At 38.9% G+C, this 27,384-nt stretch overlaps 1 protein-coding gene across 1 annotated transcript in view; it reads right to left on the bottom strand.

Annotated features, from left to right (window-relative positions):
• The window catches only part of LOC124162355 (kynurenine/alpha-aminoadipate aminotransferase, mitochondrial-like), a 59,627-nt gene extending 32,433 nt beyond the window's left edge, over nucleotides 1-27,194 (bottom strand). Inside the window, exons 1-3 of the mRNA XM_046538865.1 lie at nucleotides 27,011-27,194; nucleotides 26,744-26,894; nucleotides 26,485-26,653 (exon numbers count right to left, since the gene is read on the bottom strand). Of these exons, the coding sequence (XP_046394821.1) occupies nucleotides 26,485-26,653; nucleotides 26,744-26,894; nucleotides 27,011-27,031 (341 nt within the window). The 5' untranslated portion in view covers nucleotides 27,032-27,194. The remainder of the gene's footprint in view (nucleotides 1-26,484; nucleotides 26,654-26,743; nucleotides 26,895-27,010) is intronic.
• Between the last annotated feature and the right edge of the window lie 190 nt (nucleotides 27,195-27,384).

Genomic DNA, 27,384 nt, shown 5'->3' with positions numbered 1-27,384 from the left:
TGATAGGAAAATCTCCCCGGGATGGTGGAAAAATAATTGCGTATGCTTGGTTTCGCTATTTAGTGGGCCCTTTTTGCTTCTATAGCGTTGAGGTGTTTTTCCCCGTCCCTCCCTTCCGCTCCTATCCTTTCCCAGAGGCGTCGCACAGTGGGCTAGAATAGAAAAAAGCTGGCCAAAAGTCGCTAGAGTCTAAGATATTAGTAAATTAACGAAAAATTTCACAAATTGTGTATTTTAAATGTGCAATTTAACTTATTTAGGATTATGTAGGCCAAAATGTTGTTTAGAAGGGCGATAACAATTAAAATAGGCGAATGTGATGCGGGAAGCAAACTCTACAGGGGCACGCCTATCTTCTGCTCAGGAAATATCAAGGGAAAAATAGAATTTTTTCTACTGCTAACAACGTTAAAGCTATCAAATAGTTTTGCATAAGGTAAATTTTGAGTCAAAAAGTCAACTTTTCTGGTATGTTTTACCCGATTTTTTCTAATCTTCTAATGTTCTAATCCTTGTGTCGGGCTTCCAATGCCTCTTCGGAAAGCTGCCCAATAGGAAGAATGTCATATTTCACGATTCCCGCTCCATGTATAAAAACTTTGTGAATAGTTCCCTCTCTATTTTCCAAGACGACACTATGTAAATCTTGACTAGTCACTGTCGTTGTATCCATAACTGAGCAACTACTCTGTGGACGTCCTTCGGCAATTCGACAAGGAATACTGAAAGGAAACTGACTCGGCTAGAAATGAGCGAGCCAATCGCTTAGACGGCTTATTTTGGGAAAATTACATTTCTAGATTGGAAAAATTTGCACGTGTTCAAAGTAAAAGAACAAATCTGGGGACACAAGTGGGCAGCCGCCGAGTGAAAAGGGCTAGGAAAGCGCGCGAACCGTTAGGTTTATTACCGTTACCGTCCGCACGCGGCCTCCGCGCGAAGATCCAAGGGTAAAACCGTCAGATAAGGGTACATACCATAAAGTCACCGCAAATAATAAGTAGTTGAGTGCAATGCAACATAAATGTAAACCAGTGGCAGAGACCATAATAATTTATAATTTTAATATTGAAGAAATAATAGCTAATAATTTCACTGTCAAAAACTTGAATCAAAAAGACATTAAAAAATATCAGGTAATCAGTTCCATCGAAAACCGAACTATCATCATTCTTACATGGGTAGCAAAAAAAATTGCTGACTACAACTAGGAATCATTTTAAAAATTTTGCTTAACTTCGAACTGCTTCTCGCTACAATGGAAAGTAAAATCTTTTTCGATAGACGCGACCAACACTTTTAAAGCGCTTCTGACGTTGAACAGATCAATCCAGTGTTATAGTGGATGTTCACTCGACACTCTCTCTAGGACAACTGATGGATGTGGTACGCAAAAACAACCGAAAAACCCTAACTAAGAATTCCATTTGTCGGAACAAGTGGCGGTAAGGGTCGGCAAAAAGAGACAAAAAAGTGTAAAAAGCATAACATGGGATAGCTACCGATGAATTAGGGGAAGTAGAAAAGAGTCATTACTGGTAAGGTTGTAAAACCAGCATTGTCGGGCCAGTAAGTACGGAGGGTCGCAAATCCTCAACCATTCGGCGTGGGCGCCTGTCGCTGCACGTGCATGACCTTCCTAAACCCCTCGACCGCAGCCTGCCCATGATGCTTTAGGGAAATCCGAAATTCTGATAAAATCCTTTCAAATATATTTTAGCCATAACTCTGCCGAGGAACCTTCCAATGACCTAATCGTAGAATTGCCAGTCACCAATATAGCAAGAAATTCTTATTTGCGACAAGATGTTCGTTGAATTTAGCCATTTACAGTATAATGTGCAAAAACAATATGACAATTATTCATAAAATATGTATTCAAGTGACAAATGTCATTGGACTTTTAGTATTCCGTAGTCTTTATGTACGGATATCATATCCTTTCTTCGCTTAGTCCCGCCGCCGCGCCGCGCCGTTTCGTGGCCGCCACAGTGGACCGTGCGGCCGGGGTGGATTCACAGAAATATGGTTGTTAAAATTAGGATCGCAAGTTATCGCAAAAACTGCATTCTGGACATTATTCTATATGCTTTTGTCTATCTCACAGTGCAAATAACTCCGTGTATTCTGATGTATATACAAACGATAATTGCCGTTAAAAATGAAATTCAATGAAAAATCAACAGAGTTTTTGAAAAATTATAAAAATATAAAATTAACAAGTAAAATCAAACAAACACTGTCCATATTCATTTTATGAAGACCAATTTTATGGATAAAAATACATTGAAACCAATATTCGTAACAACGACACTGTAATGAAGCTACAAATTTAGCTATTTTCAACGGAAAAAATTTGGTCGCTAAAATCACTCCGACATGCTCTACTTTAAACAGCTGTAAAAAATATATTAACGTATTCCATGCTTTGTATGGTATCCTATCTTATAGAGTACATGCTTAATAATGAATATCAACTGTTTTTGGTTGATTTGCGCTAACTTCATTTTTCGACTTTTGGCCAGCTTTTTTGGATTTTGGCCCACTGTGCGTCGTCGGGCTCCTATCGCGGCGGCACCTCTATCCTTTTTCCTTCCTCTCCAGCCCCTCCCCGGGTGACCGGGCGTATAAGCCACGGGCTTGGTTCCTGGCCCCGGTGTGTTGTAACCTCTACGGGCTCCCCTGAGCCCTCATTCTCTGGTATCAGGTATCCTCCAACGATTTGATCGATCGATTTTTCTCTTATATAGGAAAATCCTCCAAAGGCTCATTAATGGCTGTTGCTGGGTTTCGCTAGAGTTTCCTCCGCGCCCTCCTTGGTTTTTCTATGGCCTTGGGGTAAGCGTTCTACCTTCCCGCTCCAAATCCTTACCTCCCCCCCTTGACAGTTCGACGGATAGAGTTATGTTATCTTTCGGTCGTCTTCGCCTGAGTTTGCCATCAATTTTTCCCTTAATTATAGTCATCTCCAGGGTCTTTATTAAAAACCTTTCGCGAGTTTCCGATAAACCGAAGGCATACGTATTTCTGCCCGTTTTCCTGCTATCGAGTTAAATGGATAAATGAAAAATGTATAAGGACATAAACGGAACAATTACATAATTGTTTAGATAATAGACTTAAATAGATTTGGTGACTTAAAACACTATAAATAAATATTTGTTTCTAGTCCCATAATCTCTATTTTGACTAGAAGCGTGATCATTTAGGTATAAAATTGGCATTGCTAATCTATTTTCTTTATTAGGGCTGACCAACTCGTCTATAGCAGAGAGAGACTTTGATAATTTGAAAAAATATGCTCTACCTAAAAGGCGGTATTACTGCACCTTTGCACCACTGTATCGATTATAGATAGACGGTACTATTTCAGTATGCTCAACTATAGATACAGTATTATTATAGTAATAAAATCCAATGATTCTGGAGATCCCGCTTAAAGTCACTAATCGGTGTAAAATGAGATTTGCAAAGCTTCTGTTCGACATAAAAACGTTTATTTGTGTCTCATCCGGGGTAATTTTCGGAAAAAATACAATTTTTAGCAAAAAATTGCAGTTTTTTTCCGGCTAAAATGAAACATTTTCCTGAAGGAATAAAATAATTGTATAATCGAAAAGGAAATATTACTGATTTTAATTTTTTATGGACGCATTTTTTTTTAATAACGCCGAAATATTTGGCAAGGTTTAACATTCCAAATGTCAGGATGTGGTGCAAACCCTGCAGGATGCCTTTAAAATATGATTAGGCCATAAAAGATCTCAAAATCCACGCACGACTGCTTTACTTAATTTATTTGCCTTTTCATCAATTTATACGGGAGTTTTTAAATATTTTTGATCCATAATTTGTTAGATACCAGCTTCATTAAACATTCTTTCCAGTCGGGCGATTTATATCTTCCTTATAGCTATTATTAAAAATGGTTTGACACCCCATATACCTTGGCTGAAGCATTTTTCCTCACAAAAATATTTCCAGTTGTATAATTTCATGGCGACCGCAATGTTTTTAGAAGGCAACAAAATTTCACGGTGTACAGGAAAATCTAAAGCAGATAGCACCGTTCCAGGGCATGAAATCCACTCCTATCTCTTAATATGCTAATTTATAATCTTCAGCATGAACGGTTTTAAAATCCAATGGAGAAAAGTCTCTTTGACCAGGAATAAAAGCAAGGGTATTTGGATAAATAAAGATATTCACAGTGAAGTCACAATAGTACAATATTTAAAAACAGGAACATATGGAGAGCAAAAATAATCAGCATCTTAAGTCAAAAAAGACCTTTAATTCACAGGAACAGCCAAAAAACTCATACAGTTTTAATGGCAAAAAAGTTATAAGAGAAAGTACATTTACAGCACCAGTTAAGGAGATTTATGATGATGTAATATGAATAAAAATATAATTCATACAAATCAATTCAATATTCTATCAATCCCCGTTTTATATAACTCAATAAATATAATGCATATAATTGGTTAATGCGTCTGACTCTGTCATCAATTTTCCGCACAATTGCCAAACTCAAGTTCATAAAAAACGATTAAGATAACCTTCACCTAAAACCCCTTATCGTTATCTCATTTAAATGTAGTTTTTTTTAGTCTCAAGCTAAAATTAACATTTTTAAGGCCAATTTCTTGTTATCATTATGAGAAATGGTTAAAAATCCAAAGATTGGTTTGAAAAAGATCTTCACTCGCGAACTGGCAGTATATTTATAATTTTAACTCCGACAGAGAACGCTATCGGATTTAAATGTTTCAAAAGTGGACATGGTCATTATAATTGTAACTCGCGCCAAGATTCACTTGCGCATTAATTTTCGGATTGTCGCTGACAGTCATTAAATAATAATAAAAATCGCACTTATGAATTCTTGACATCAAACATGAACTCTTTCACTGAATTCTATGATATTCAGAGAGAGGGTGAAATACAATATTTTTTCACGACTATGCCATTGATGTATTTTCTCTGTTTAGCCTTAAAACCTTTCCCGAGATCAGCAAACGCTTTCCCCGCATAAGGAAATAAAGTAAAATAGGTGCCCTAGTTAAAAAAACTACCTTTCCGTAACACTGAGGTAATACCTTTTCATTATATGGTTGATTTAAAAAGCTGTAAAGTGCAAATTAGTCTTTTAGAGAAAAATCAAACGTCTGAAATATGTCCCGGCGATTTCCCGCCTTACTGCGTCATAAAAGGCTCTTTGGGTCTCCTGCCAGTTAATATTCTTTTCTTTGCCGATATATTACTGAACCCGATTTGAATTCCCTGGTTATATAATAGTTAGGTATAAAAAGATAAAGTTGCAAGCCAACAAGTAATGCCCACTACAAGGCGTAAAAATGTAAGTATTTTCCCAACCAAAAACCTTGAACCCAATCCTTCCATTTACAAGAATTCAATTAGTATTGCAAATTAGTAAACTCTTAAACATTTGCCTTTATCTATATTAAAAGATAACATCAGAGAAAATAATTCAAAAGTAAAATATCTGAGTACAGGCAAATGTTAGAAAAGTGTACTGTTAACAGATACCATGGAAATTTTAAGATTAAAGGATAAATTTTAAGAGAGTAATCCGTCACCAATAACGACCAGTCGGGCAGGGAGTTCCTTCAATAACTATATAGATTCGATAGCTACAAAAAATTAGACTTCCAGTGAAAAATCAAACATTTTAAATATTATCCGGCGATTTCCCGCTATATTTCATCATAGAAGGCTATTCGAGTTCTTCGCAAATTAATGATATCATCTTTGTCGATATTTCAGAGCCCGATCTGATTTCCTTAAATGAGCGTCCTATTAAGATGTAACCTTGAATTTTTCATGGTGCACCGTGTAAACCCATATAAACAGTTCTATTAATCTCGAAATTGAAAGTTAAACATCAGATGAATAGCCATAAAAAAATTCCCCCGGACCGGGAAACGAACCATGGACCTTAGGCTTTCCAGGCAATTTTGCAGACCATTACACTAGGTATCGAGAACCCTGATTTACCATGGCAATTATACCGAGGCTCATGGTACTAAATGAGTGTGCAACGCTTTCTGTACGCCAGTAACAATTTTTGACGAACCGCTCAGCTTTCTTTAGTGTTTCAGTAATTTCACGCATAAAGTCTTTCTGCGCTAGATCACATATGTTCACCATGTATTCAAGGAATGGTCGGCCCTTGCGGTTCATCAAGGATTCGCGAGGGAGAAAGGACTTCAATGAAGCCACAACCGATTGAGAGGCTCAAACCTGCGATAAGCCCTCTCACTAACTATTGAAATTATGACACAAATTATAGAAATATTACACACGAGCGCCATGCACAGGGTCTCTCGTAAGTCGCGATATCTAGAGCGTAACTTCGCGGGGTCGAAAAATTTCCAATTTTCAAATGGGTAATCCATTTACATCTGCAAACCGCCGTCCATGAATTACACGAGGTGGTTTTGACGATTTTGGGACCCCTTCCTCCCCCTCAGTGAGATATCGTGATATTTGACTCAACCTCCTCCGCCCTCTTTAATCCCGCGTGAGATTGGTCAATGTGAGTATTTTCAGTGTAAATCTCTATCTATGCTTCATTGCGTTGGATGTAAAAAAAACAATTTGTTCAATCTTCTGTATTATTTCTACTGTATAGATACCTTTTTCTCAACTTATACGCAACCAAACTCTACAAATGAGGTACCAAAATGAACAGAATTTATCAGAGAACATGCGACGGCATATCTTATTTCCTAAATATTGCTATTGTTTCCTAAAATTGGTTTTAAAATAATTAAAAAAAAAACAGTAAAATATTCCTGACGTTAACGGCGCACAAACTGATACATTTGTTCATTTGAAAAAATATCTCGGATTCTTTCAATAACTTTTTATCAAAATGCGGCTGATTCCACATTCAAGTCTCCTGTTGATACGTAAGTATGAGTCATCATGTGCGTTTAACAGAGCATAGTGTAATTACTTCCAATGTTGTGTTTAAAGAGGTCCTCTGACCCCAATTTGTACATGAACATTCCAATTAAATTTGTACATAAGACTCTGCCTTTTTTTCTACATTTTAAAATTAGAAACGCGCCTATCCCTCTGTGGACCTGCATTGAAAAGAGCGGGGGAAGCCCGCTGGGAGCGGGCGCAGCACGCTCGTTATTTTTATTTAAGATTAGTTAAGACTAGTATTTAAGATGAGTAAGATTGCAATCTTACACTGTTTCTTGCGGAAAAAAATACGTGATACCTACTTGCCAGGAACCCAATCTCTCTCCCACGTGAGATTGGGTGAGAATCGGTTTGACCCCCCCCCCTAAACGCCTCACGTAATCAATGGATACCTCCTTATAGGCTTTTCGCCGGATATGTTGGGACGCCAGTCGTTTAAAAAATACAGAAAAGAGTAAAGGAAATGCGCGTATTGAGTTCCATTTACAATTTATTGTTCTGGGGAAAACGAATTCCTAATCCTTTCGGCAAAGTATACTTCTTAATCTACCATTTCTTTCGGACCTTGAAATATAGAAGCGTTCTTGTATGATGTTCTGCGTGTCGCTCTGAGAGATATCTATTCTCAATTTCTCAAGCAGTCTAAGCCTAGCGCGGAGCCTCCGAGTCTCCAGTGGCTCCCAGCCTTATTCGTTTTGCGCCTGTGTAACGCTTTCTGCACGCCCGTAACAATTTTTGACAAACCTTTCAGGTGTCCTTAGTGTTTTATGAAGTTCACGGATTTAGTCTTTCTGCGCTAGATCATATATGTTCGCAATATATTCAATGTGTGGCCGAACGAGTAAGCAAAAGCACCTCTATTACACTTTTTTACCCCAAAATCTTGTCACAACACGCTTGACGAATCCTGGCTACTTCAGGCCTCTGCCACAAACACTTCTCATATGAGGGGGTGAGAAGTCAATGGGTACAGTTGATTATTTTTTTCTAAGTAGAGTTAGGAATAGAAATTAGGCAAAAAAAAAAACGAACGAGATCAACTGGATATTTAGTATTGCGTTTGAATTTCCACTCGATGTCAACACAGATCAGAGACTCGTATTCCTTGGCTTCTAAGTTTTTGTATATTTCTTTCTTCAATTTATGTGCCTAACTCTGTTTAGAAAGAAAATCACTTGGCCTTTTGGTTTGGCTTCTCACTTCCTCATATGCGTTCCCCGCGATCGGTTTAATTAGGAGAAGGGAGGAAGAAAACATTATTCATCAATAAAATAGAATGGTAGGCCGGGTGCCAGTAGAAAGAAATAAAAACGTTTAGTTGGAAAATATGACCGTACACAAAAAAGATACCAAATACTTCAGAGCTGTAGATGAAACCACACGATGCGGAAATGCGAGCCCACCACCAAGAAACCACCAATAATTAAGTTCTTTTATTTCACGCATCATGCAATGTATCGCTTCGTAGATAGGCGGATCTCTTTGTACATGCGCATAGATGCAAAAAGGGCAGAAAGACACGGCTGGTCAAGGAAGAGAGAAGGGAAAAGGTCTTCTAGGTATTGGCATAAGATGTTAGTGTGCCGATTACCCATAGAGAAATTAAATTGGCGATTGAATTGCCAAGGTGATTTGCCGCAAGTGAATTACTAAACGATGCTTTTCTGGTGCAAGCGCCTTCGTGAGATAAGATTTGTGAAGATTTTGCAAATTTTAAAATGCATTTGCACCAGCGTATTGAATCACGATTCACTTGAAGCGTAATTACCTGAGTGATTTAATCACCAATGTGATTTCAAAATACGATATATGAGACATTTTCACCACCTCTTTCTGACATACCTCAAGAGGTCATGTTGGGTCTAAAATTTTGCATAAATTTTGACACAAAAGAAAGTTTTGACCATTGAATTCGACACCCCCATGACCTCTTCCTGACGCTACTGTGCCTTCTCTGTCCATTAGGCGCCCAATATGTATGTAATTAATGTCTACTAGGTACAGTTGATTAATAAATCATCTTTACTCCGAAGTTATCTCATCCTCGTTTTGTACCGCTCCTTCCTTAGTCAACTTCTTCGTAGCCAATCTGTAAAGAGTGTATAGATTCCATGAAGGTAATCCACGGAGAACAAAGTTATTTAGGTACATCAGGACGGCTTTAAAAAATGAAAGCACGATAAAATGGGTGAATCGAAGAAAAAATTTATACTAATGCGGTTAAATGATTAGCTATGACAGAAAGAAGTGAAGAAAACTTCCAATTCAGAAAACTGAAAATATTTTGATGATGACTTATAAGACCCATTGCTATTTGGCATTGCTATTCGGAGCTGAAAAAAAATATATAACGTAATTAGCGTACAAAAATAAGTAAGTTATTATACGTTGTAACGCTCAGTAACGTTGTCTTTTATAATAATGGTCAATGATTTGAAATCCTATGGAAAGGCTTGCCCTCAGTTTTTTTTTAAAGATAAGCTCGCCAATGATTTTCTTTGAGGGGAAGGGGTCGATTAAATGATGTGCGGGTTGCCTATACGGATGTTTTGTTGTCGATTCGCAAGCTTTGGAAAACCAATAATTCCGATATGTCAGCTCAATATTTCGTAAGCATATACTGAAAGTTAAATCGTCGTTTGTCATTTGCAGACGTTGAGGAATGTGATTACATTGAAAAATGGTGCGTCAGAGAACTAGTGGTCTCCTCAGCCGATGTATCGCAAGTAGCCTCTTGAATGGAAAAATTTTGGTGGGGGGAGAAGTACCCCCTATGGCTACGTGCCTGTTTGAGATATTAAAATACACAGTTTCCCTGAATACACACGGCTGCATGATGACAGTGTGCCCAAAAAAATTTTGTTTTCATTAGGACTGGAACGATTCAGTTCCCTTGCATAGATGAATCTAAATTAAACCTAGCTCGAAGTGGACATAATCTAGGTTGGAAGTACTCATTAAAATACAGCACCATAAACAAAGGTTTTAAACAACTGAGAAATGTGTGGGTGCATTCTTATCACTAACCATTGATCTTAAATACGATGCTACCAAATCTGATGAAATAAATTCCCTTGAAGCGTAAAAAGATAAGTAGGCACACCTACAACATTGCATTATCGGAATCGGTAAACTTTTCCCCAACGAAGAGGCATCCCAATTTATCCGAAATACTTAGAGAATATGCACACCAGGACGTTGGAATGTAACAGAAAAGACTACCTACATGAAGATCAAAATGTATTTTTGTTACGTTGCCTATCAGTTAAACTATACCAATTAATACCAAATGCCTAATTCATTAAACTTTATCCACAATTTTGAAAGAACATTAGCAATTATAAATATTTCTCTCGACCTCCACTCATAAAAAAGTGGGCTTTCCACTCAAGCAGCGGTAATCTATGTATATAAAAGAGGATGTCTGTTTGTCTATCCGCTATGCGTTTCCACATGGCTGCACGTATTGGTGCCAAAGTTAGTGCATAGGTCCTTTTCATGCTCCCGAACCCCGTACTGCTACTTTCGGTTGCGTCCGACGCGGCCTTCGAATCGTTTTCTCATTACCGAACCCTGCAAGTGCGCTCAGCGCCACTTAGCACCCATTCTCCACCCTCTGCTTACTCTCCCACCTTCCGATGACATCCCCATTCACTCCGCCATGTTTGTGCATCTTTGTGAGCGCTGTGTGCGAGGTGAAGGCCGATTCGGCGACTTCCAGTTCCAATACTGCCTTTACTCGCAACTTCATCGCTCACAGGTATATGGCCCACGAATATCCTTGCTGTCCTTTTAACCGTGCATTCCGGCGGATCGCATTCCTTCTAGCGTTCTTCGATAGTTTCCCATTGAGAGGTCAATATGACCACGGATTCCAAGTACTAAGTTTCCCCTTCTCTGGGTAATATTTCTCCCGAGCAACGCCCGACTAGTAGAGATGGTAAAAGAGGATAAAAGCTCATGATTAGTCCAATGGAGAGGGAGAATGAACTTTCGTTTGCAAAAGTCTGCGAGCACTTAAGCTCCACTCACCAGTCGAATAGATGGGGCGGATGTCTGGACAACAACTCTTGGGCTGATCGGTGAGTAATTTTGAGGGTGAGGAAGTCCGTAAAGGAGCGAATTGGGGTAAACCTCAAGGACTATGTGGTTGAAGGAGGAGGCACCGGCTCAGAGAATGGAGGGGAGGAGATGGAACACGGGCATATCTAGAGGTAAAGGCGATGACAAGTCAACGTTCGGCTACCAGAGAAAGGAAATTCATCTGATGTTTCCCCCGCAATTTCACACGCGTGCGTAATGGAAGCGGAGTAGTAGATACTTCTTAGAATGCTTCGAAAATTTACCTTATCACAATTGGCATGGTAATAGTGAGCTATGAATGACATAATCTCGCGTTCCATCGCCTCCCATTCTTTCCCTACCCAATCCCACAATAGTCGTTGAATTCAACGCCATGTCATTAGATCCGTAGAGTTCGATGGCGGCGGGATATTATCAAGAGGCAATTTTTGCGGTGGCGCTCCTGTGACTACGCCGATCGTCTTCACGGCACGAATTGGTCACTGACGGCTGAAAATTGGTTTTAAATGGTTATGGACTACAAAATAAAGATTAATTGAAAATTATATGCTCCCATGGATGATTAAATATTGGACGATATTTTTTTTCAGACTTGTTTGTCTAAAACACGACGGCCAGGACGACTGGTAGCGGGGGGGGGGGGGGGGGGCGACAGAACGACCCGGAGGGCCAAGGGGTTGAAACCCTCTATGGGGGATATGTGAACATTTTTATCTCTAGAAATCACATTTTACGCTATTTTGGCACTTAAAATTACATATTCGTTTGATCGTCGGGAAGCTGTTTCGCTAAAATTTTCTGCTGAAATTAATGGGTTTGGGGGGTGTCATGTGCCCTGTCCCCCCCAATTGACCCAGGCTACGCCACTGCTCTGAGTGTTTGTTGTTCTTAACAGCTGGGGCGAAATTAAGCAGCATGGCCAATTTGTTGTTAATAATTGGCGAGGTATTAGAAGTCAGAAGAGTAAAAAGAATCTGATTATTTTCTGAAGGGGTTATTGGAAATGCTTATTTTAGAGTTTTTTTTTAAGATTTGTATTATTAAATTTAATAAGCTGTGAAATTCTCATTTGTACAGAACATATTATTCTGAAGAAACTGCCATTTTCATTAACTTTTATCTAGATTTTAGGACCCAGAATAGCATCTAAATCCATTTAATGGCATGCAGTTTTTTTTTAATTTTCCAGGGGAGGGTCCCACCATGAACCCCAGCCGAGGGCCCCCATTCACCCCAGACTATATTTCAAATAAGCGAGCGATCTGAAACAATAAAAAAACTAGGGTCTGATATATTTTTCAATAACCTTTCCAGTCATGGGTTTCTTTTAAGTATATTCACCATCTTATTTAGAGGCATTAATTCCCGTAAAATAATTTCAACAAAAAGAGAAGCGAAACCAGCCGGGAAGATCGCTAGGCGTTCGCTCTTATGTTTCACAATTTTTTTCACGAAGCTATTGGCAATATCAGGCTAAAGTTATCAACTCGTATTGATATTACAAGACATTTTTTCGTTCGTTTAGATTAATATCTTCGATCAGAATTTCTACATCAAAGTTTGGACAAAAATATCAAAATTACGAAAAATTTTTTCGGATAGCCCTTCTTTATACCCTCCTTTAATTTTGAATTAGTTTCGTGAAAATTCAACCACTTGGTTTCGAGAAGGTTTCTAATTCAAAATTGGAAAAAAACTTTAAAATATATCGATTGCGTTGGTTAGTCCCTCGCGACACCTGACTTAAATTTCTACTTCGGCTCTTGGACATTCGTCTCCAGTGTGACGACGGTTTTCAGAGTCCTGCACGGTACGATAAGGGAAGCAGCTATGCATGACGTCCGTATAACTAATCCACCTCACGATTCTCCCTCACACCCTATCCACATCTTCCACTTCCCATCCATTAAACTAGAGTTACCCTGAATTCGATGGGCCCCTGTCCTGAGGTTTCCCAAAACCTACCGCAGTTCCCTTCCCACTCTACCTCACTCCATTGCCAACGGCCTTATAAAAAGCCGCAACTCATACAGGAGAATTCTTACTTGAATATTGGACGTCGTGGTGAGAACTTTCGTTCATTGAGCTGATGGTAATGTTCGCTGTTTTAGCATGAAGTGCTCTGCTGGTGGACGCCGAGGACAAGTCTGGCCGGTGTTAGGTTCCCTCCGAGTAAGTTAAACAGTTTACCTTAATGTCAAATTAGCTATTTAATTGGTAAAATAATTTGTCGTGTTTTTTATCATTTACTCTAATTAGCTAATCTCATTTAAACATTAACATCGTTATCGACTAACTGCATTGGATTGATAGCCACGAAAGTTTCGAGGAAATTGATACCGACATCTTGATTTGGTTCTGTTTAACACGCAATTTAGTAAAAAATATTAGATTAGGCCTACTATTTTTATTTCTCATCAAGCTCAGGGGGGTTATTTTTTTATTCAGATTGCACTTCAAATACGAAGTTAACGATATTAGGCCATACGTAACATAAATATCGATCAACGCCTTGTCAAGGCGATGCGGCGATATTATTGAATCACCATTTAATGTCAACGAAATTGATTTCAGTTGTAAAATAATTCGGCATGTTCTAATGCCATCAGCAGCTATTGTAATTTTTACTGTCAATGATTACTTATTTGGATTATTTTTTTTATTCCTATCTTGATAGACTGATTTATTTTCTTGGAGTCTTTATTCTAATGAATCATTTTGATCCGTTTCAGGGCAGTCATCTGAAACCTGCGCTCTACGTTATTTGAGGCTTTCCCTCCCTTTCACAACGCTGCCTCTGATACTTTGACCACAATCAAGTCTTCTTTTCACGTTTCAGCCTAGGCGATACCTTAACTCATTTCTTTTCTTATTGTAACTTCTTACTTTGTCATATTAATAGATCAGCCCTGGTGCTGCTCTACTCAAAATTCTCTGATCAGCTGGTATTTGTATATTTATTTTTCTAAATCCATGATCAATTGCTCTGCTTATAGATTTCTTGTGGTTTAATAACATTCTTTTTCCGTCACGAATTCTAAAACTTTACTCCTACCTTCTTTGCAAATAATATTTTCACCAAGCAATTCTTCATAATTCTCTCAAATTCGTTGCGGTATTAAAATTTCCATATCGGCCTTTAACGCACCTGATCTTCGCTGCTCGCGCTATTATCCGCATGATCCACATTCACGTCTTCCTTTCCGATGGCCGCGGCGAGCGGAGGTCGTCTAAGGGATCAACCTTCCCCATAATGCTGGCGGAATATGACCTTAAGTTCTCCACTCCTATTGAACTTCTCCGGAAATGTACTACCTCTACTACCCAACCCCACCGATTTTTTTAAATCTTTAGCCTTCAGCCTAATTCTCCCCCGTTTGAAGAACCTCCCGACGTTCTCCGACAGCATCGAGGTCCAGCCAGCAATGAAGACAGTGCTAGTGAAGTGATCAGAGCTCTAAATTCATGGTCAGTTGTGTGATGTTAAGTGTCAATTTGCGTGTGCAACGGGGGAGCGTCGATGGAAGGCTGAGCTCTTCCGCCGATGGACCTTGCAGATGAGATAAGGTAAGGGAGCGACTCCTCTTCCAGGGCACCTAGATATTGTGTAGGGTGTCCAGGTTATCTCTCGAGACATGGCCCATTCGCGGTAGGGCCCTCCGATGGGGCTTTAAAGAACCGTACTTCTGCTCACTGCTCCAAGTACAAAGCTTGCCTCTCTGGAAATGCACTCCCAATAAAGAATTTCTTTCCTCGTCCATTTCATATTTAAATCATGGTTTCTTGCGCAGTTAGGTGACTTTTTTTTCAGGTGACTACTATTACTGTTAGTATCGTACCTTATGCCTTTCTGAAAATATCCCCTTTAAGCAAATTTTAACTCCCTAATTTAGTTATAGGCTGGCCAGGGTTTTTTTTTTGGTACAGTTTTCTTTTTCAGGTGACCAATATATTAATTACCGCCGTAAATTGTACCCCTAATTTTTTCGAAAGGTTCTTAATTAGTAGGATCTCCTTCGCTACCTAGGGTAATGTTTATAGAGGAATGCACCCAAAGCGTAGGAGGTTAAAGAAATTCTTTTTGGCAAGTAGTAGTCCGGTCTGGCAAACTCTTATCTTGGAGCAAGCAGAGTACACCCTTAGAGAAGTGGTGGGAGCAATTAGGGACATTAGCTGATGGATTAGGTAGGAAATTTAAAGGTGTTAGGCTCTTAAGGTGACTTACACGAAATTAAGCTCTCCTCATGTAACCCTACCCTGAATAAGTGGATTTTTAATGGTATGTGATAAGGCTTATTTTTTTTTGCTGGTGGAGCTATAAAAAAAATGTAAAATAGTAACAAACTCCTCATTGTAACAGCACCATGGTGGACTCGGAATGCCTGTAAATTTTTATGTATCACACCTGATTGTAAACGGCCTTTTTTTTTTTAAATGTGAATTGTAATAAATGTTTGTGAAACCAGTTCCAGATTCGAAAATACAAGGCGTTCTTATTTTATTTCCGAAGGCAGCCCTCGTCTGTTTTGAAGACGGGGCTGTAACATGGCACAGTAGGACGTCTCTCGCTGTCATTCGTATGGATGTGCAGAATTCGAGACGTGATTGGGCCGGCCATTCGGCCTTCGTCTTGTTTTCCTGTCAGTGACGAAGGCCGAGAATTGGGTCCCAGCGAGCTAGCATGATACCTCTTTGGGTGGCACCAGGAAACTCATGCACTCTTTATTCACTTCTTCTCTCTCCCCTATTACTTTTTCTTCTTTCGCTATCTCCGTGATGATTTTCGTAAATTAATTGTTATGTTGACGTGGTTTGGCTAAATGATATCTACTATTTTACTAGTGTGTAATATATTTTAACTGAAAAGTGTGATCGCCATAAGACTGTGTGTGTGGGATTAGATTTTTTGGCGATGGTGTTCATTTCTTTCAACGCATCCGTTGCATTTTTGTAACAAAATTTTTCTTAACTAGCCGGCTTCAAAATTTCCGCACTTACTTGCTTCTGTTAATAATGCAATTTTCAATAATCACATAATTGATATTTTGTAGAATTGTAATAAAAGTTTCGCATGGAAAAATAGTTATAAATTTTCTAATTAAATGGCGTTAGTAATGACTTTAAAAGATCTGGTTTAATCGATTACATGATTTATCACTTAGTATTAGAAAATGGGAGTAGAATGAAAGAGATTGAAAAAAATGCCTTTTCCAATAAAAAGTCTAAATTCGCTAAAATAATAAAAAGTAAACTTTCCATTACTCGGGGAGCACAGCGTGGGTGTTAATTAAGTTTCAATCTTAACATTGCGTGCCAATTCCAACTCTCCTATCAAGCTCTTCGGCGCTAATTTCCAATTACACTACTAAGAACTTGGACTGAATTGTTAGTGAAGAAAACCTTATTTTTTTTATTTCTTACCGAATCTTAATATTTTGTAAAATAGCGATTTTTTAAAGTTTTTTTTCTTCTTTCGCTATCTTTTTGTTGATTTTCGTCTTTATGTCGACGCGTTTTGGCTAAATTATACCTACTAGTTTATTAATTTGTTATAAATATATTTAACAGACGAGTTTGGTCGCACGACCGTATCTGAGATTAAATTTTTTTTTTGACGATGGGGTTTATTTCATCGCATGCTGCATTTTTATTGCAATAATTTCCTACACTGGCTGATTCCGTTTGTATGCTTCACCGATGGAGTCTTCTAAGTTTAATTAGTCTTTAATCACTCGGGGAGTAAGGTAAGTGCTAATTAAGTTTCAATCATAATATTGCGCGCCAATCCTTACTAGCCACTCAAGCTTTCAGACACTCATTTCCAATATTAAATAGCACTCGGACTTTATTCTTGGATTGAAGAAAAGCCTATTTTTTTACTTTCACTGATTTATTTGTACTGTTTTTTGAAAAACTTTAGGTTTTTTACAATTCTCATTATTTTTACCTTTTTTTTACTTATACTTTACCAATACTTTGAGGGCTTCCAAAATTTTACCTTCACTGTTAAAGACCTGTAATATATTTTAGGGGTGCCTGCAATGATACACGGGCACTCGGGGCTATAGGAATTTCCAAGTAAAATATAAGAAATAGTTTCAGGCGTTACTCAATATTTTTAGAAAGATAGGATAGTGTCTGCAAGATGGCACCGGATTAAGTACTGATTTTGCTTAACGACTATAGCGATTTTCGCTCCTGGGGGGGAGGGGGGCGCAGCTGCCCCCCCCCCCTGCCCCTCGCTGGGTACGCCCATGCCGTTGAGGGCATCGAAGCTGTTCTACGAAGGTAATATAGACATCGTGTGAACACGCGTAGGATTAAGAGTTTTACACAAGGTTACACACGTAACGATCAACAGTGAGGGTATAACTTACAGCTAAGGGACCTGCTCCTATTTTTCATATCCCTGTTTGACAGAAACGAGGACTTCCTCCTCACTTGCTATTGTACACAGGAGCGAGTAATCCTCCGATAGACATTTCGCGCAGCGATGGACACAGTGGCTGTAGTAGACTGGGCTGGGCAAATTACAGGCCGCGGAGTATTTGAAATACGAAATACCGCTCCGAATGTGTTTTTAAATGCGCAATACCACATACTTTTGATTTGTGTACTTGAAAAACAAACTACTCGGTGGGGCAACATAATTTCCTTTTTCGACACTTATTAAATCCCAGGTTTTCCCGGTGTATCAGTTGCTGAAAAGTTTCTCGGGTTTTCCACCGGTTGATGTCGTCCATGTCTCACGACGTTTCGATCAGCGACTGATCATCCTCAGGGGATCTTCCGAATGAGGATTTCCTGATGATCAGCAAGTCGCTGATCGAAACGTCGGGAGACATGGACGACATCAACCGGTGGAAAACCCGAGAAACTTTTCAGCAAGTTATTAAATCCCATTGTATCGATCAGAAACTTTTTGCTTGTTTTTTTATAATGTAGGCACACATCTAAAGTTCTGTTTCACACAATTTTGAAGACCAAGCCAAGCAGGTGACGTTCCCCATTCTCCAGACAATGAGTACACCATTTTTTGGCGTTTGTCATGGCTATTACCAGCATATCAGGGGGTATGCTCGTAGGCGGATCTAAGGGGCACCTGCCCCTCCAGACCCTTAAAAAATATACAAGATTTTTTATACGGTCCCATTATCATTGTGTTAGTTTTGTATAACAAGGTATCCTTGTGCCCCCCCAGAACGAAATCCTGGATACGACCTTGCTTGGGCCCCCCCAGAAAGAAATCCTGGATCCGCCCCTGGGTATTCTGGAAAATTCATCCCAAATGTTGGTATTAAAAGTTTGCAGGGTCCTTGGACTGTGCACATAAACATGAAATATCAAAAGATTCAATTGAAAAAATCGCAAATAAACATTCAATCGGGAGAGAGGGTCGGCCGCTCCAAATCGCCCCTAGTTGAGATGAAGCGCTCAGGGAAGTGTTCTTCAAAACAGCCACCTATGGTCTTTCAGTGTGAGCCGGCTTAACGACAAATGATGGCGATTGAATTTTGCAGGAACAAAACTTCATAGTCGCGTCTATCGAACAAAACCACTAGCGCTCCGCTAAAACTTCAACCGACTGAATGGCGCCTATTAAAAAAAAAATGAAGTCATGTTGCCGCACCCTGTACAAAATATTATTTTAAATTTTAAAATACAAAATACATTTGCATTGAAACTGAGGTCTTAAAAAAATATACCTGCCTCGGCACCATAGAAGCTCTATGCTCGGTACGTTATCGATACTCGCAAACATAGCGAAGACGATTCTATGGGAAACAAAGTAATCTCTGGAGCGTAATGTTACAGAAGTGTTATCAGAGCTACTTCAAAAGTGTTTTACAAATGTATTTTTTATTTTAGAATGGGAATAAACAAAAATCTGCATTTGAAATACAAAATAAAAGACACATTCAGGTCGTGCATTCGTAATACCAATTGAAAATGCATTTCAAATACGAATTTTAAAATACGTATTAAAAAAAATAAAAAAAAGTATTTGAAGAACTGCCCGGCCCTGCGTGTAGGTATGGAGAATTGAAAAGCTATGCAAAAAAAATAGGGCACGCAAAAATTTTTTTGCGCGGGGACGTCTTTGCAGCCCGGGTTGATGATGATACTAATTACCCAATTGCTCGGTGATTCAACACTAAGGCTGGTTATGATAGGTGAGGGTAGAATTCATGCTAGGCTAACCCGAAGCAGTGAGATGTTCACACATTCACATCAGAAGGTACAGTTCCTTTCAATGGACCACCTCGCACAAATATTTGGCAGTACCGTAACGCTTCACCTGCTATTTACTAGTGTTCCTTTCAATCAGTGTTGCATGGAGCTTTTGGTTGAAAAGGTAAGTACTGACATCTGTCGTGTTCATCTGGCTGCATTGCATAGCAACAGCTCTCCCGATGCATCTCACGTAATGAAAGGAATCATTTTTCTTCTCTTTCATGAGTCTCACCCCTAGGAGTCTTCTCATCGCGGTAATGTTGTCGGAACTGTTAAATTCAATGGTTAGATCGCACTAAGTGCATCCTAACAAACTGCAACCTTCCGGAAAATATTTGAACTGATCTGGGTTTTTAATTCATGGCAACCTTAATAAATAATTTTATATGATAAACATATCGAGATCGTAAAATTGCTAGCCATGGAATTTCGGTGATAATAAATTGTAGAATAAAAAAAGATTTGCTTAAATATAAGCAATATTCACCATGTATACAATCCATATAACGACATGTTAGTAAAAAGCCAATGCAGTAAAGGCAACACTAGGTTAGCTTCAGCTGGGGTACTCATATCCATAGCCAAATGTGATAACGACCGCGTGGTTCTCCCGATTATAGTGTACATATATTAAATCCCTTCAAATATTTATTCATTCCCTAAAATTTAACTTAATTTATCACCTTTGGATAGCTATTACTGAAAGATTGCTTTGATATCATGCCTTATTTCGATTTAGTGCCATAATCGATTTAAAGTCGCATTTAGGATCACAATGAATATGTCACTTAACCTCCACATTAATAAAATCAAAACAAAAGACTTACAATTTCAAAGTGCAATAACCTTTATTGGCTAATAAGTTCAATCAATCAATGCGGTTTTTGGCATTGTTTCATTTTGACGAGTGTGTCGATATTTGGTTTTAATTTTGTAGTTGAGAAGTGTCTTCTAATAAGGTGTCGCTATAGCGTCCTCAGTTTAGTTCACGGGTGCGGCGCGATAGAATATTTTCCTTAGCCTCTGAGAGGCAGCAAGAAAATAGCCGCTGGGCAGCGGGTAGATGACCCTCGCCATAAATGAAGTACTGGACAAAAATATCTTACCACTCAGGAACCGAAAATTTCCTAGTCTCGAATCGCAGGCGAATCTAGAATGCCACTGAACCTCGTCCCCGATTTAGAGAACAACAAACACTCGGAGCATGGAGAGAGGGCAGACTCCCGTGCCGGTCAAAGAGAGTCTTGAAGTCCGCGGAAGAAGAAGTTTTGACCAGCGATTTTCATAGTAAATTGCTCAAGTGTCCGCGTGCGGGAGGGGATCATTCGTGGAGTTTCCCTGTTCCCCATTCAGATTGTTATCAGATGGACAGGTGAGATCTAGTAACCAATATGCTTGTCACGCGTTCAATAACGTTCGGAGAGCGCAACTAGACTAGCATACATAAAGCTCCAGCTAACTTTGGAATGGCTTCCCTCAGAAATAGTAAATCTTGGAGAAAAAAGTGCAGCGACAATTTTGCAGATAATTTCCTCATCTACACTTAGGGACTGAGCAATTTTTACTGTAAAACTAACCGTTTGGCCAAAAGGATCCATAAAACCCATTTTTTATGACCTGGAATAAATGTTTTGCACACACGGGATCGATGGGCAGTTCTCAGGATTTCATTAGAGAGGTATCCTTAATGACTATGCGAATTTTCAACTTGTTGGGAATTTATGCAAGGGTCAATGTCTATTTCGACCGGGTTATTAACTAGTATTTGAGGCATAAATATTTCGAATTCAATAGGTTTTTCAGTTAAAATAATTATTTCGGTAACAGCAAGTAACAACTAATTTTCCCTAAAACGCACAAGAAAATAAGTTGAACGGTGATTGCGTCAGCACCGAAAACTATGCTGAGAATCTCTGTCAAAGCTCGAACGATATCACTCCGGCGACAACGAAATCAAGGAAGAGCGCTGACTCGCACCTAGGCTAACTTGCCGTTGTGGAAGGAGGGGAAATCACACCAGCAGATGAGGGGAGGTAGTTTGGGGAAAAGGTGTCTGGCTTCGAAAATATTATGATTGTAAGTTTTTGTTTGTTTCTCCAACTACCTTCAGGAGGACGCGGAGAAAATTTTGCTAATCTGTGGTTGAATCATCTGTATGCTAATGGGTGCTTTCCATTCATCGTCAAAAGTCGACTTGTGTCGAGATTTTAATGTTCCATTCTGTGTGCCACCGACTGTAGTGACACAAGTCAACAAATGATTATACTCAGGAATATGCGAGTTATAACCACTTTCCGTGAGTCGACTCTAGTTGACGCGCGAGTCGCATCAATGGAAAGACCCAATGTAAATTGTTCGGTACTTTAGAAATGATTTATTATTTTTAATTTCAAATAAATTATTATTAATAGGCAGGTGTAACGTTTGATATTCTTTTTATGTTAAATTAATACTTCCATTGATTTGATATTTGTGTTACAATTGATGTTTATGTGGAAAGAAAAGGGATTGGAGGCAGGGGCGCAGGTAGGAATTAAGGCGGGGGGGGGGGGTTTAGGTGCAACTAATACCGGGGTGTGTGGGGGTATGGAATACCCACCAGGATAAGCGGTCGGAGCGAGATCAATAAATTGCTGCGGAATTTTAAGATAAATTGTTCAAAATGGTGAGTTTTACGGCTTTCTGAGGGATATTTTATTAATCCTTACACTATTCTATTAGTAATATCAATCCAATTAAGTAAAATGGATTAAACTTTCTCTGAGCTCTGGGGGGGGGGGGTTAACCCCCAAACCCTCGCTGCGCCCCTGATGGAAGGTAGCTAAACGGTTGTTGAGGGATGAAAGGGGGATTGTTGTGTGAGAATAAGCCATTCAAAAAAGATCTGTAAGGAAGGAAACGAGGAAATAATTTGTACTTGAAAAGAATTAAAAAAGGTTGTGGAAGATAAGTGTTACACATGGTTCTCCCCAGAATCCGCGTAGTAAGGTTACAGTCACAAAAATGGCAACACCGTAGTTTAAAGGGGAGGGTTAATTAGGTGGGCCAGCATTTGAATATCCCTATAGGTGGCTCCTCCACTACGGAATTTTGCTCTGTTATTAACAGCTTTTACGCTGAAATTTAAGGTATTTAGCAAAGTGGTTGACGTCAGTATTTACCGGCCGTGCGCCAAAGCTTGGCCCATTAATTGACGTCATTTTGGTGACAGTAAAGCGTAAAAAAGACCGGTTTGCCCCAGCTGGGAAACGATCTGATTTTTTTAAACATTACAATACCACTCCCCATAGCACATTTTAAAGCAAGGGTCTTCAATCCGCGGCCTGCCGGCTAATTTCTTGCGGTCCCTAGAGGCTACAGAAAATATTGCATCTCGCCACACGATATAAAATATACATCGACACAGTCCTCAAAAATAAACAATGTAAAAAACCGCATTGATTAATTGAAATTTTTGACCAATGAAGATTACTGCACTTTGAAATTATTTTATTTTATTGATGTGATGGTATAAAGTGTCATGACTTCTATACGATGAAAAATCGATTTTTGGCCCTTCCTTTAAAAAGGTTGAAGACCCCTGATTTAAAAGGCTGAAATAAAAATTCGAGAAAAATTAAATAAATAAGCCACGCCATAAGGCCTGCCCCTTCCTACTACACACAACGATATATTAACGGCACGGTTCAAGGACACATTTATTAAGTGAACTATTGATTACAGTAGGAACTATTGATGACAGTAGGAAAAAAAATTAATGATGATGATCAGTCCGAAACGCACCAATTTTAAACTACCGAAACTTTAAACCAAGCGCTCCGATTGGCCGCGAGTTTGCCCTGTTGCCGGATGAGATCGCGTGACGTAGAGACGCAGGGGCGCAGCTAGGAATTAAAGCTGGGGGGGTTTAGATGCAACTAATACCGGTGTGTGTGGGGGTATGGAATACCCACCAGGATAAGCGGTCGGTGCGAGATCAATAAATTGCTGCGGAATTTTAAGATAAATTGTTCAAAATGGTGAGTTTTACGGCTTTCTGAGGGATATTTTATTAATCCTTACACTATTCTATTAGTAATATCAATCCAATTAAGTAAAATGGATTAAACTTAAAAAAATCTTTGAGCTCTGGGGGAGGGGGGGTTTATCCCCCAAACCCCGCCCCCCTCGCTGCGCCACTGTAGAGACGAACCGCAAGACTTTCTACACATTTACGTGTCACGTCGTTGGTAATGGGCGAGGGAAGTTCTTTAGTGTGAACTTACAACCATAGCGCTGCCAGTCATCCGAATGTCGAACGCTTAAATGGGTTCGCAAGGCCAGATGTTTTCACTAACAATAAGACGTGATTTCCGGCAGGCAATGCATTCAAAGTATTAGTAGTCCAGAGCAGTGGAACTGCGAGGGGGGTTTAGGGGGATAACCCTCCCTCCCCCCCCCCCCCCAGAGCTCAGAGAAATTTTTAAGTTTAGTTCATTTTACTTATTTGGATCTGTAGTACTCATAGAATAGTGTTAGGATTAATCAAACATCCCTCAGAAAGCAGTAAAACTCGCATTTTTAACGATTATTCTTTAAAAATTTCGCAACTCCCGCTTACCCTGGTGGGTATGCATTACCCCCACACCCGTAAGTATTAGTTACGCCTAAAACCCCCACCTCCCTAGCCTTAATTTTTAGCTGCGTCCCTGGTCCAGAGACTCCGGCAACAGGGCAAACTCGCAGCCAATCGGAGCGCTTGGCTCAATGATTCTGCAGTTCAACATTGGTGCGTTTTCCACCCAAACATCATTAGTAACTTGGGTTCCCACTGGCATTGGTTATGTATACGGAAAATCGTTGGGTTTCTCTTCCTTATAGGGAAATCTTTTCTTTCTAGAAATAGAAATTATGTAGAGGAAAGAGAAAATCTAGTAGTAGAAAGAAAAAATCATGGTTTCGCTATTAGTGGGCCCCGTCGTCCATTTGGCAGGGTGGATATTTTTCCCTATCTCATCCCTCTACTTTCCCTGGAGGCATCATTGGGCTCACATCGCGGCGACGCCTTCCATCCTTATTTCCTTACACTGTCCTTCTCCTCCCGAGGTGCAAAGGTGAAAATCGAAGGCTTATAGGTTCTGCCCTCGGGAGTGTAACCCCCCAAGCCCGCCCAGGGTCCTCATTTCACCTGGCATTAAGCTATCCCGGGTTAAAATTTTGCAAAAAAAAATTTCTTATAAATGGATCAAAAACTCATAAAATTTGTAAACAAAAAAATATCAAAAAGCTGAAGGAGAGAGAAAATTTTCCAAGTTTTTACCCCAGAATTTTATAATGGAGTGACACTGTAGAATAGCAATTAGGAGATTGAAAGAAATCCAAAGATTCAAACGTGATGGAGAGGAATTTTTCCGTTTTGGAATAAATAATGTATCCTCATAAATTAACATATGATCGTTGACCATTTCCCGTATTTATTTCATTACACGGAGGTTGAAATGAGTTCCCATTAAATGAATAAAAAGATTGGAATCATTTCAGGAAAACCTTGTGAATAACTCTATATTAGAACAGCTGGAATCGAAAAAAATGCAACTTTGGCATTGAAATATAAAATGAGCCTGGCAATAAATGAAATGAATATACATAAAACCAAAAAAACTATTCGGAAAAAACATAGTACAATATACCTGTGGTACCATGTTTCCCACAAACAACCTATGATGCATCAGAAAAGATGAGAAAATTTTGGCACAGCCAGTGAAGTAAAATGTTTCAAACAAATATTTCCTAGTCAACAGCTAGATGTGTGAATTTTGAAATTTGGGAAGAAATTTATATTTTTTGTTTTAAATTTATATTGTTATATTTTTTGAGAATATAATAAAAATTGTATCTAGACAGTGCAAAATTATTAATAATTATGAATTAGTTCAACTTAAATATTTAATTTCAAAAAATCGGATGAGTAAAAAAATGGCCTAATGTTTTTTTTTTTTTAAGGTGCAGTGCAGCATTGCACTAAATTGTCTTCAGCATATTTTGCATGGTATGGTATAGTATGTGGAGGAAGTGACAGACATCTGAGGTAATTTGCTCCATGAGGGATGGGTAGGGAAGGAAGGGGGGAGAGAAATCTGACAGCATTAGTAGGTTATCAAGATAAAGGTATAACAGGGTAAAATGTACAAAGGTACAATGAATGTCCCATCTGGCGGATAGTGCTGTGCTTGAAGTGTCCTTCAAAAATAACTCTAGCAGGAATTGGACATTCTTTGAAAAATGCCAACCATTACCAGGATTTGAATCCTGAACCACAAGGTGGGAAGCTAGCAATCTAGCGGCCATACCTACTCAGTCCCCCTTCTTTCATCAATATCAGAAGAAGGCAAATTTGGGTGTTAAAAATATGTCACCTACTCTTGATACTTCCAAATTCTCCTAATTTTCTACCTGCCTCCACTTTTACCTTCCAATCAATACAATCAAAATCAGTCCATTATGAAGAGGAATGATTATATTTAACTATTCCAAGTGATGATAATGAATAGTATCAAGATTTTTTGTTTTAATGCCCTTTCAAATAAAATATTTTCATTAAAACAGGGTTCAACACCATAAATATAAGGGAACTGTATAATATTATAGTGTCAATATAAGGAAAGAAATAATTTGTGGGTATTTTAAACTGACCCTAGGGCTGGCCCAGTTTTGGTGTAATAACCACAAGTATTTATTTGATGTAGAACACGCATAAGGGTTCACTATTTGCCGAGCTAAAAGATTATCCTTTTCTGAAGTTTAATTAGAGAAAATTTTAATTTGTAACTACAAAATACAAATTTAATATTTAGGACAGAGATATTCAAGTTTCATTTTCCCTTCAGTGAAAAAATATTACAATTAACTAATAAAAATACCTCATCGAAGTTGATTCATGGACTGCTGTAGGATCGAAAGCTGATGCATGAAAACCAATTAAGATGGTCAAACGAAATCCTTACCAAATATTCAAATGTAATGATAATTAAGAAAAGAAAGAATATGCAGCATGAAAGAATGGATTATGGCCTACAGAAAGATTTCGAAAGACAAACCTAGGAATATAGTTCAATACTCTAACATTAAAATTTCTTAAATTAGGGAATTTGGATGAAATTTCATCAAATTTGGAGGTGAATTACATGGAGCAAAACAAATTGTAATTTTTAACTCTTTCAGACTTACCCGGGAGTTGGTTGGTACTGCAAAGCGGCCTCCAAAGCCTTCCCAGTAAGGGTGAAAGTTGTTCCATCCTTCAGGGTAAATTTTGTCTCGGCAAAAGGAAATGTTTCAGGGTTGGGGAAACCGCCAGCAAAGAATACTGTTCCGGAGGGAGCGCTAGCAAAGAGCGCGGCTGAAGGGAATGGAATGCAACCAAAATATTTATATAAATAAGATATTTGCGAGTACATGTAAAATTAATGATTCACCATTGAGTACTGACTAATTTCTCTAATTTTGGACGGTTTCCTTCGAATGGACACATCATTGAGAAAGCGGTTGTAGTCCAGAGGAACCTTTGACGTCTGCGTGGACATGGCTGCCAGGTTTGTGTAGCTACTGAACGAATTCACCGAACATTTCCGCACGGTTCTCTGAAAATTAGGATGTGACGGCACACAAAGATAAAACACACGGATACTCACTCAAAGATAAAATATCACGGGTACAGATTGCACAACACCCAAATTAGAATTTAACTGCCACCTACATAACAGATAAAACGGCTCATTTTCTTCTAACCTCTCTAAGAGGGTATATTACGGGACACAGAGTGCACTGTTTACTCCAGTAATTACTAAGCATAGAGGAATAATTTATGCAGACATAATAAACAAACAGAATCATATGCTTCAAATTAATACAAAAAATTGCTCAACGAAATGCGTCCTTGCGTAGTAGCAGACGACCATGGAGATGACAATCATCTGGGATGCTGCAAAAGATCATAATCCAAGCTAAACAAGCTTAAAATGCGCCGGTACCAATGGATATCCGTACATTTAAATTTTATATGCATGGAAATTTATAATTACTCAGGATATATATTTGCAAACATTTTTTTGCACTGCGTAAAATTTGTGC

This window comes from Ischnura elegans, chromosome 7 (assembly GCF_921293095.1).
Source record: "Ischnura elegans chromosome 7, ioIscEleg1.1, whole genome shotgun sequence".
Lineage (NCBI taxonomy): Eukaryota > Metazoa > Arthropoda > Insecta > Odonata > Coenagrionidae > Ischnura > Ischnura elegans.
Note: the sequence above shows the minus strand (reverse complement) of the source record. Positions and strands in the feature narration are given on the sequence as shown.